Consider the following 12431-nt stretch of genomic DNA (forward strand, 5'->3'; position numbering starts at 1 on the left):
AGATTCTCTCTCCCCCTCTATCTACTCCCTCTCTAAAAAAGAAAATTAGCAAAAAATAAAGATTAGTATGGTGGATGATTTCACACTATAGATTCTGTAGAATTTCATGGCTTTGCCATGGTTCTGAAGTAATTCAATGTCAGTGTAGTATTGTTAATCCCAAACTCTTAGGAAGATTATTATTAGCAAAACAAGATACCTGACCTCAGACAAATCTCTTATCTTAGATTCTCAGTTCCTTTACCTATAAAATGAGAAATTTGGATTAGGTCACTGGTTTTCAGTGTGTGTTTTACTGAACTCTACAATTTTGAGGATGATCGTCAAGGTTCTGTAGATGTTTCACTCAAATCTCATTAAAAATGTATTTTAAACTTAATAATTAAAAGTGTCTAAGCGACATGTCCTGTTTTAAATGCTTTACATGTACAATTTATTTAATTCTTGCCATAATTCTGTGAAGTAGGTTGTGTTACTGTCTGAGCAGACAAGCACAGACTACAGAGCTGTAAAGTGACAGAGCTGGGTTTGAAACCAGGCAGAATAATCTTAAGCCTGTATTCTTAACCCCATTTTATATTGCCGCCATAATTAAATAAATAGCACACACAAGTTTTTTTAATTGTAACATACAACATGAAATTTACCATATTAATCATTTTTAAGTGTACATTTCAGTGGTATTAAGTACATTCACAAAGTTGTGCAACCAGCACTATCTTAAGAACTTTTTCATCATCCCAAACTGAAATTACTCATTAAATAACTCTGCACCACCTCCCCCTCTAGCTCCTGGTAATCACTTTTCTACTTCCTGTTTTTATGAATTTGACTCTTCTAGACTTCATTTAAATGGAATCATGCAATATTTGTTCTGTGGTATTTGGCTTATTTTTCTTAGCATATGTCTTTGAAGTTCATCCCTGTTACAGCATGAATCAGAATTTCATTCCTTTTTTAAGGCTGAATAATATTCTATTGTTTGTGTATACCACAGTTTGTTTGTTTATTCATCTGTGGATAGATGTTTGCTATTTCCACCTTTTGGCTATTGTAAATAATTGCTCTGAACATTGTCATACACATACCTCTTTGAGTCCCCGTGTTCAGTTCTTTGGAATATATACCCAGAAGCGGATTTGCTGGGTCATATGGTAATTCTCTTTGATTTTTGAGGAACTGCCATACTGTTTTCCACAGCAGCTGCAGCATTTTACACTCTAGTAGCAGTGCACAAGCATTCCAGTTTCTCCAAATCTTCAGCAACACTTGTTATTTTCTCAGTTTTATTTTGTTTTGTTTTACAACAGTCATCCTAATTAGTGTAAAGTGGTATCTCATTGTGGTTTTGATTTACACTTTTCTACTGATTAGTGATTTGAGCATCTTTTCAAGTACTTATTGACCATCTGGTTTTTAGTTTTGTTGTTGGTGGTGTTTTGGTAGAAATGTCTATCTAGGTCCTTTGCCCATTTTTAAAATTGGGTTGTTTTGTTGTTGAGTTGTAGGAATTCCTTATATATTAACCTGCTAGCTAACATGTCAGATCCATGTTATATAAATACTGTCTCCCATTTCCGTGGGTCGCCTTTTATTCTGTTGATGGTATCTTTTGATGTAGAGAATTTTTTCATTTTAATGAAGTCAGCTTTATTTTTTCTTTAGCTGCTTATGCTTTCAGTGCCATGTCCAAGAAGTCATTGCCAAATCCAATGTCATGAAACTTTTCCCTTGTTGGTTTTTCTTAACAGTTTTATCTCTTAGGTTTAGGTCTTTAACCCGTTTTGAGTTAATATTATGTATGGTGGTAGGTAAGCGTCCAGCTTCATCCTTTCATATGTGCGTATCCAGTTTATTAGCACCATTTGTCGAAAGGACTATTCTTTCTCCAGTGAATGGTCTTCTCACTCTTATGTACAGATATAAAAAATTTTAGTTCAGAAGCATTTGGCATTGATGGGTGTCTGTGTTGGTGTGAATGTGACTTTCCATGATTGGATTCAGTGTCCTTGCATTCGCTAGCAGGTTAAAATGCAAATCTTCATGAAGACCTTGACTGGCAAGAGTATTGCCCTGGAGATGGAGCCTAGTGACAAAATGTGAAGGCCAAGATGCAAGATAGAGAGGGCATTACCCTCTGCCACACAAAACACCAAAGTCTCATCTTTGCAGGCAAGCATTTGGAAGATGGCTGCCGTACTCTTTCTGATTTTAGTATTGAGAAAGAGTCAGCCTTGCACCTGGTCCTGCATAAGAGGGGTAGTATGCAGATCTTTTTGAAGCCCCTGACCAGCAAGACTATCACTCTGGAGGTGGAACTCAGTAGCACCATCAAGAATGTGATGGCTAAGATCCAAGATAATTTTGATTAAATTCAAAATGTTAATAAAGATTTTGTTGGCATGGCACACACACAATGAAAACCATAACACATTCAAGGCCAATTTTGAAAGAAAAAATTTTTATTTAAAAATTTTTATTTAAAAATGTTTTTAAATAAATTTAATTGAAGCTTATCCTGAGACTACAGAAGCTGCTACCAAAACAAACAAAAGCTACTACCTACTTGGAACTACTTATCTAGGTGAAATCAAAACAAAACTTTATAGTAATAAATGGGTTGCTTAGGTTGTTGTAGGACTGTAATGTAACTGACATACTTAATCCTTAATTTGTCTCTGAGTTGGTAATACATTAATGTATTTGAACATAGACTAGTGTTAGCAGCACTTTTGTCAATTTTACATATTTGATATACTGTATAAAGATTTCATCTGGGAAGATTTTGTCAGGAAATGTTAGAAAACTCCCAGGTTGCCCTTTTCCGTCTGGGCTGCCAACATGCCTTCCAGACTGAGGAAGACCCAGAAACTTCGGGGCCACTTGAGCCACGGCCATGGCCGCATCGGCAAGCACCAGAAGCACCCAGGAGGCCGGGGTAGTGCTGGTGGCATGCATCACCACAGGATCAACTTCGACAAATATTACCCAGGTTACTTTGGAAAAGTTGGTATGAGACATTACCACTTAAAGAGGAACCAGAGCGTTTGCCCAACTGTCAACCTTGATAAACTGTGGACCTTAGTCAGTGAGCAGACACGGGTAAATGCCGCCAAAAACAAGACTGGAGCTGCTCCTATCATTGATGTGGTGCGATCGGGCTACTACAAAGTTTTGGGAAAGGGGAAACTCCCAAAACAGCCTGTCATTGTCAAGGCCAAATTCTTTAGTAGAAGAGCAGAGGAGAAGAACAAGGGTGTCGGGGGCACCTGTGTTCTAGTAGCTTGAAGCCTCGTGGGGAGAGGTTCATTAAATGCTAACAAGTGCTTTTCAAAAAGAAAGAAAAAAGAAAACTCCCAGGTTATGTAATCTCTGAAGCTTTATCTCATGCTGTTACTTTAAGATACAATTTACCGCAAGTTAGGGCAGATGTCTTAAAATACATGACTCTTGATTTATAGATTGGCTTTTAGAACAGTATATATTTTTCTATTAATAGAATATTAATAAATATTTAAACAGGGACCCCTGGGTGGCTCAGTCAGTTGGGCGTCTATCTTCAGCTCAGGTTATGATTCCAGAGTCCTGGGATGAGTCCCCATAGCAGGCTGCCTGCTCAGCGGGAAGCCTGCTTCTCCCTTTCCCACACCCCTGCTTGTGTTCCCTCTCTCGCTTTCTGTCAAATAAATAAAATCTTTAAAATATATATATATTAAAACATAGTGTTCTCTGCTTTAGACAGAGCTCAATGTAATGGAGAAGTCAAACAGCTAGGTTTTCTGCCCTCCAAAACAGGATTCCAGTTTAAGTGCAGGATAGAGGGAATGGGTAGAGAATATAATCAAGGGAGCCGAATCCAAGAAGAAGCACAACGTATTGGGATTTCAAAACAATGTGAAGAGATTAGGTTCGGAAAAGAAGAGACAAGCAAGCCATCCCTTTACATGAGGAGAAAAGCAAGGTTGGGAGGTTCATAATTGATGTCTTGTCATCATGTGACACAATTTAAGTCCATTAGTGAATCTGGAGAAAGTTAGAACTAGGCCCAAATACTGTAGAATTGCAATAAATCAGTTTTGTAACTATACTTAAGAATTATATGCTTTTTTAAAAAACACCTTTAAAAGGACCTTGCTAAGTTTGATAGTGAAGAAAAGGGTTAGCTAAGTCAGGACAACAAAACAACTAATAATATGATTTGAAAACACAGTGTATTCTTTATGTATCCAAGCTTATACATGCCTCTGTTCCTGGTTTTCAGTCACGATTTGTTCTTCTAATTTTTCCAGTCAAAATCCCACTTGCCCTTTGAGACCCAAGTGGGTCCTTTGTGAAGCTGTTAGACACCAAGAAGCTGTTAGACACTGAGCAGAATTAATTGCTTTCTTCTTCATTTCTCTAGGTCTTACTCGATTTGCCTTGTGTTATAGATAATTTTGTACTGTCTCAAATCCCCCTGAATTTTGGGAGTATTGGACCTTTCTTCATCTGAAATATCTCGCAGTCCCTTAAATAGAATAGAAATTCAATAAAAAGATTTTAATGAAAACTGTTATTTGAAAAATTATTTGCAGTTGGCATTATATCTCCTGAAAGCATTCATTAATATCTAGTAATGTTAATTTTATTTAGAAAGAATAATTCTTTCTTGGCTTATTTGGCTTATTTTATATTTTAACAAATGACTTTAGAGACCAGTGAGGGGAATCAGTGATCCCCTTATTTGTGAATAGAGTACTTTATAAATGCTATTAGTGGCTCAAAAACCTTTTTGTTTACTCTCGATTTTAAAAATATATCTTTTAAAGCAGGAGCAATGAATATGCAGCATTATGTTTGGAAAATCTTGGGTTTACTGCTTGGTAATGCAGAAATTCTAAAGTCTGGATATTATATCTGTTTAATTTGGCACTCGGTTTTAATGTTTGTCTTAACTAAAAGGCAGCTCATATACTCCCAAAAGGAGTAAGTACGTATTTGGCTATGCTTTGTTAATGGGGACACTCATTGTTTAATTTCCATCCATCAGTTTTTTGTTTGTTTGTTTTTTAAAGATTTTATTTATTTGACAGAGAGATCACAAGTAGGCAGAGAGAGGGGGGAAGCAGGCTCCCCACTGAACAGAGAGCCCAATGTGGGGCTCCATCCCAGGACCCTGAGATCATGACCTGAGCCGAAGGCAGAGGCCCAACCCACTGAGCCACCCAGGCACCCCTCCATCCATCAGTTTTGAAGATTTGGCTAGTAAGGTTTGCTTTAACTGCAGACCAATGCAAGGATTTGCATGTGTGTGTGTGTGTGTGTGTGTGTGTGTGTGTATACATATATGTATAATATAATATATTACAAATTTGTAATATAAATATATACACACACATATATACATACATATATACATATATATATATATATATATATATATATATATATAAAGATTTTATTTATTTGACAGAGAGAGCATAAGCAGGGGAGTAGCAGGCAGAGGGAGAAGCAGGCTCCCGCGGAGCAGAGAACCCGATGCTTCGCTCCATCCCAGGACACTGGGATCATGACCTGAGCCCAAGGCAAGCCACTTAACCAACTGAGCCTTGCAGGTGCCCCTGCATTTATATATTTTTAATAAATGCATTGAAAAATCCATAGAAAACTGTATTTGGGAAGCATTTAAAGAGTTTGAAAATGTTTTCTCTGTTTTTAGAGTGTCAGGTACAATATTTCAAGCTGACACCCATGGTTTTCTTTTGGAATACAGTTATTTTCTTACCAAGTTTTAAAATGCCTCATTTATTTTTAAGGTACAGATTAACCACTTTTTTGTTTTTGTTTTTAAAAACAATGGCTATGGGGTGCCTGGATGGCTCAGTGGGTTAAGTCTCTGCCTTCAGCTCAGGTCATGATCTCAGGATCCTGGGATCGAGCCCTGCATCCGGCTCTCTGCTCAGTGGGGAGTCTGCTTCCCCCTTTCTCTCTGCCTGCCTCTCTGCCTACTTGTGGTCTCTCGCTCTCTCTGTTAAAGAAATAAATAAAATCTTTTTAAAAATAAATAAATAAATAAAAACAATGTCTAGGTAGCATACTACTAATGGTCACCACAGAAAGTAAGCAGATTTAGACTTTTTTTTGTAAAAGATACATGATTAACTTTTTGACACCTCTTTTTAAATACTTTGCTATGAAACAACCAATAAACTTGTTGGGTACAAGATGCTATGGTCACTCCTCAACTACATCAATAAAATAACACTTGACAGTCTTCTGACTTCAGCTTCTCTTTTGCTTCAGTAGTAGCTTTTGAAATTAAACCGATTTCCCTGCCCCCAACTTTTTTTGTCAAGGTCAGAATAGATGCTTCGTGAAGGATTATATAATATGCTTTTTCCATACAATATTGTTTTGTGTTTTTTTTTAAGGGGGGTGGTTGCAGAGGGAGAGAGAATCTCAAGCAGGCTCCACACCCAGCATGGAGCTTGACATGGGGCTTGATCTGATACCCTGACCTGACTCAAAATCAAGAGTCCAGCGCTTACCCAACTGAGCCATCCAGGGGACCCCATAAAGTATCGTTTCTAATAAGGAAGTCATTACTCTGGAACACCTGTCTCTTTCAGCAACTTCCAAAAAAGGTGGGTTCTTGATTTCATGATTAAAAAAGAACATAGCAAATACTATCACTTTCTCCTCAGAATACTTAGAATTGCTTTGAGTACTTTGATAACTTTATGTGATGTGTGATTGTCTGACAGGTGGCCCTAGGGAAGATACCAGTGTCATTTTGTGTGTTAAGGAAACCTGTGTATTCTATTATATTATGTTATACTTAAAGTACATATGTATATTATAATACAATTAAATATAAAAATAACTAATATGTTCTTATATCCTGTAGATCATCACTCATACCTCCTGGGATACGGTCACCTCCATTATGGGAACCACTGTACAGTTTTACTTTTGTTAATGAGTCTTTCATATTAAGTTCCATTTCATAGTGTATAATATTATATGAAGCCATCTTAAAACACTCGGAGCAAGTGGAAGAAAAATAGATAAATTTCAGCAAAGTGAGACCTAAATAAAATTTATTCTTCACTACAATTGAAATTCTGGCTTTTTTCAGAAGCTTAAATCTGGATTTTGCAGTATGCTTTTGGGAATTATTCAAGGTCAGTTAAAGGCACTCATTAAACATTTAGTTATTCACTAGTTTGATAGACATAATTTTTTCATGTCCATTGTGAGCATTTTTTCCCTAATTTTTCTAGAGACATAGAGAACATTTCCCGTGACTCTACCCTTTACCCTTTTCCACTCTCTCTACTTCTCCCCATCCCAGAAGCAACTGTAACCACAGGTAAATTTTGTCTTTTCTAGAACTTTGTATTAGTTGATTGTATCAACTGGAACTTTATATATGAAATCATTCAGTGTTCCTCCCTGTCTCTCCTCCCTGTAATCTGACTTATTTTCAAGCAGAATAATGATTTTTAGATTGGCCCATATTATTGCTTATTTATCCATTTACCTCTTGATAGATATTTGGGCTGCTTCCATTTCTAGCTCTTATAAATAAAGCTGTGCTGACTTGTGTACAAGTCTTTTCATGGATACATGTTTTTATTTTTCTTGGATAAATATATGTGAGGACATGCTGGGTTATATTGGGTAGGTGTATTTTTAATTTTTTAAGAAACTGGCAAACTTACCCAAAGTCGTATCACTTTATACATTCAACAACAGTACTTGCCACTGTAATGCATATATAGTAGTATCTCATTGTAGTTTTAATTTACATTTTCCTAATTGCTAGTAATGTTGAGCAATTTTCCAGGTTCATATTAGCCATTTGAGAAATGACCACAAGTCTTTTTAAACACTGGGTTACCTTTTTTATTATTTATTGGTAGCAAGTCTTCATATATTGTTAATACAAGTCCTTTGTCAGATACATTTGTGAATATTTTCTCTGTGGCTTGCCTATTTTTTTTTATGGTGCCTTTAAAAGAGCAGAAGTTTTTATATTGGACTTCACCAAAGTATTTTTACTTTTACGGTTTAATATTTTCTGTCCTAATAAATCTTTGCCTACACTAAATTTGCAGAAGGTATCTTCTCACGTTTTTTCCTAGAGCTTTATAATTTTAGCCTGATCAACTTTGAATTAACTTTTGTTTATGGTGTGATGAAGAAGCCAAGGATCCCTTGCCCCCAATATTTCTATCTGTTCAGCATCATTTGTTTAAAAACACTTTGTAGGGGCGCCTGGGTGGCTCAGTAAGTTAAAGCCTCTCCTTTCTGCTCAGGTCATGATTCCAGGATCCTGGGATCAAGCCCCGCATTGGGCTCCCTGCTGGGTGGAAAGCCTGCTTCCCCCTCTCTCTGTCTCTGCCTGCCTCTCTGCCCACTTGTGATCTCTGTCTGTCAAAAAACAAACAAACAAAAAACCCTGCTGTGTACTTTAATTTGTCAACTATATCTCAGTAAAGCTAGAAAAACAAAACAGTAGCTGGGTGGCTCAGTTGGTTAAGTGACTGCCTTCCGCTCAGGTCATGATCCTGGAGTCCCAGAATCAAGTCCCTTGTCAGACTTCTGGCTCTGCTGGGAGTCTTCTCCCTCTGACCTCCCCTCTCATGCTATCTCTCACTCTCAAATAAATAAAATCTATAAAACAAAACAAAAGCTTTCCTTTCCTTCTTCCCTACTTTGACATCCTTGTGGAATATCATTTGACAATATAAAAATGAGTCTATTTCTGGACTGTCCATTCTCTTACCTTAACGTAATTCTCAGTTCTTTTGCCGTTACTACATTGTCTTGATTGCTTAGCCTTATAGTAAGTCTTGAAGGCAGGTTTTACCCCAAGGTCTCTTACCAGATTGTTTTTGGCTGTTCTAGTTCATTTGCCTTTCCATGTAAGTTTTAGAATCAGATATAGGTTGTAATTAACTTAGCAAATACTTAGTTCAGTATGGGGACAATTGACATATAACAGTATTGCATTTTCCAGTCCACTAACGTGTATCTGCCCATTTATTCTTTCTTTTCTCTCAACAATATTTCCTGTTTTTCAGTTGCCATGGAATGTGTTATGTGAACATTGCCTGCTGCCCTCTTTGGTCATTTCTTACAGCTAAATTGTTATTTACACATGCTTATTTTTGTGATGTAAATTAAAATTTGGTACGGGGATTTTTCCATATGATAACTTTAATGCATAGATAAAGAGCTCATATTTGATGTGACAGTACTGGAAACAGGAGATTAAACATAACTTTAGAAATATTAAACTAGAAATTTACAGCTGTAGAGTTATTGGAATAATTCCTTTGGCTTGTATGGTTACAAATATTACAAATATTAATATTTAAAGAGGCTTATCTTTGTTAACATAGTCCAGTATTTTTGGAATCAGAAATAAAGCAGAATCTTACCAGTTTAATTGGGGCATAAGTTTTAACCAGAGGATTTTGAGTTTGCAGTTTTGCCTTCTCTTTTCCCTCTTCCTTTCAATAATAATAATAATAATAATAATAGTGGACATCTGCAACATTTAGAGATGTAAAAAGAAGAAAATAAAAACCAGTCCTACCACCCAGAAATGACCACAGTTTAAATTTTTAGTATATTTTCTCAAATGTGTGTGTGAATTTATATAGCTCATTATTATATGCACAGTTTAGTTTTGCTTCTTTTTGTTTAAAGTTACATCACTGGCATTTTCCCATGCATTAAATACTTTATGAATAATTTATACCTGCATTATAGCCCAAACCAGACATAAAACACACCCCCAATTTACTGTTTTTAATTTTTGTAAGATATTTAGTTGTCCGCCCCCTCCTTCTGTTTTCCCCCCATTTTGTTTTTTAAAAAATATTTCTTTGATGAACATATTTCTTCACAATCTTTGTTCATGTTTTGAATTTCATTTTAAAATAATTTTTTATCACTTCTCAGCCTTTTGGCTAAGATCAAGTGTAGAATCTGCTCTTTTCAGTTATAGTGATTCATCAATCTTACATAACACCCAGTGCCCATTACATCACGTGCCCTCCTTATTGTCCGTCACCCAGTTACCCTATGCCCCCACTCCTACTCCCCTCCAGCAACCCTCAGTTTCTGTCTTATGATTAAGAGTCTCTTATGGTTTGTCTCCCATCTCAGATTTCATCTTGTTTTATTTTTCCCTCCCTTCCCCTATGATCCTCTGTTTTGTTTCTTAAATTCCACATATCAGTGATATCATACAATAATTGTCTTTCTCTGATTTAACTTATTTCGTTTAGCATAATTCCATCCACGTTGCAGATAGCAAGATTTCATTTTTTGATGGCTGTGTAATATTCTGTTGTATATATGTGTGTGTGTTTACATTTATGCACCACATCTTTATCCATTAATCTGTAGATGGATACCTGGGCTCTTTCCATAGTTTGGCTACAGTGGACATTGCCGCTATAAATATTGGGGTGCAGGTGCCCCTTTGGATCACTAGGTTCATATTTGTATCTTGGGGGTACATACCCATTAGTGCAATTGCTGGGTCATAGGGTAGTTTTATTTTCAACATTTTCTGAAGCTTTTAAAGAGTTTTAAATAACAGCATCGTTATTTATGTTTATTGAGTGGTGTAGAAATACTTTCTCTAAAGATATATTAGCTGTTTTAGCTATAAAACTGTCATACTGGAGAATTGCCTACAATATTTTAACTTCTATGTTATAACATCTGTGTAGATAATTTAGATGATTATTTGCTAATAGAACCCATGATGATTTTACTTCCAATAAGCTTTTTGGGAGAACATACTTAAATTTTTTATAATCATGTACGGTCAAGTAAAAATATAATATCAGCTATAACAGCTATTTGATGAATGTTTATGACAAAAGCGTAGAAATTATTTATTCTGGAGATGTTGAATGTATCCTTCTTACAAAATTTGTCTTTAACCCCCAACCCTGCTACCGTGTGTGTGTTTATGTGTTTGTAAAATGAAAACACCTCATTTATAGTACTGTAGCATGTAGGTGCATTAATTTTAAAATAAAAAATATAAATGGCATAAAAGTTCTGTTCTCTTGTTGGAGATTTTAATGAAATTGCCTGAGGGCAGGCATATTTAACCCTTTTTTTTTTAAAGATTTTACTTTTTTTTTTTAAAGATTTTTTTAAGATTTATTTATTTGACAGACAGAGATCACTAGCAGGCAGGGAGGCAGGCAGAGAGAGAGGGGGAAGCAGGCTCCCCGCTGAGCAGGAAGCCCCACTCGGGGCTCCATCCCAGGACCCTGGGACCAGGACCCCAGCCGAAGGCAGAGGCCCAACCCACTAAGCCACCCAGGCGCCCCATATTTAACCCTTTAAATAGCTGTATTACCTGTAACTAATCAGCGCAGTGCCCAACTCATGATAGTATTTCATTAAGCATTTGTTGAATGAACAGGATTATTTCTTGTTAAAAAGTAGTAATCTTCTTAGGTGAAAATGACTTTTTTTTTTTTTTAGTACAAATAAATAGTTAATTCTGCTTAAACCTAGAATTGTTAATATTCTCAAATAATAATTAAGCTTTCTTCTTTCTGGTCTTCTGAGAGCAAAACATCCAGGTAGTTGCTATCCTAAATTGTTGGTTTTTTTGTTTTTGTTTTTGTTTATTACAAAGAAACCCAAATCTGACTTTGTTTTTAACTGAAAAGGAAAGTTAACTTTTTAATCTAAGAATTTACTTAGAACACCTTTTTTGTTTTGTTGCTTAAAGTCCACATTTGAGTGAGATCATATGATATTTTACTTTCTCTGACTGACTTATTTTGCTTAATATTATACTCACTAGCTCCATCCATGTTGTTGCAAATGGCAATATTTCATTCTTTTTTATGGCTGTCCAATATTCCATTGTGTGTATATACCATTCATCATTCTTCTTTATCCATTCATCATTTGATGGGCATTTAGACTACTTCCATAGTTTGGCTATCATAAATGATGCTGCAATTAATATAGGGATACATGTATTCCTTTGAATTAGTGTTTTTGTGTTTTTTGGGTATATACCCAGGAGTGTGATTACTGGCTTGTAAGGTCATTCTAGTTTTAATTTTTTGAGAAACCTCCATATTGTTTTCCACAGTTGGCTGCACCAGTTTGAATTCCCACCTGTAGTGCAAGAGGGTTCCTTTTTCTCCACATCGTCACCAACACTTGTTTCTTGTATTTTTGATTTTAGCTATACTGACAGCCGTGAGGTGATATCCTGATGATGAGTGGTGTTGGGCATCTTTTCATGCATATGTTGGCTATCTGGATGTTGTTTTTAGAGAAATGTCTGTTCATTTCTTTTTATGTTGTCTAATTGCTGCATCTAGGAATCTAGTTCTGTGTTGAATAAAAGTGGTGAAATTGTATATCCTTGTCTTGTTCCTGACCTTAGG

General features: G+C 36.0%; 2 protein-coding genes and 1 pseudogene across 8 annotated transcripts in view; all 3 read left to right on the forward strand.

Annotated features, from left to right (window-relative positions):
• RAPH1 (Ras association (RalGDS/AF-6) and pleckstrin homology domains 1) overlaps nt 1–12431 on the forward strand; it is a 115224-nt gene that overhangs the window by 2747 nt on the left and 100046 nt on the right. The window lies entirely within an intron of this gene.
• Nucleotides 2607–3327, forward strand: LOC131827548 (large ribosomal subunit protein uL15-like). The gene has a single exon (XM_059168353.1). The coding sequence runs from the start codon at nt 2842–2844 to the stop codon at nt 3286–3288; it is 447 nt and encodes a 148-aa protein (XP_059024336.1). The 5' UTR covers nt 2607–2841; the 3' UTR covers nt 3289–3327.
• Nucleotides 9943–10029, forward strand: LOC131828242 (U2 spliceosomal RNA; annotated as a pseudogene).

Source organism: Mustela lutreola, chromosome 3 (genome assembly GCF_030435805.1).
Source record: "Mustela lutreola isolate mMusLut2 chromosome 3, mMusLut2.pri, whole genome shotgun sequence".
Classification (NCBI taxonomy): Eukaryota; Metazoa; Chordata; class Mammalia; order Carnivora; family Mustelidae; genus Mustela; species Mustela lutreola.

Excerpts from the sequence above, each read along its gene's own strand:
- LOC131827548 (XM_059168353.1), top strand. The coding sequence starts at position 2,842 with ATGCCTTCCAGACTGAGGAAGACCCAGAAACTTCGGGGCCACTTGAGC.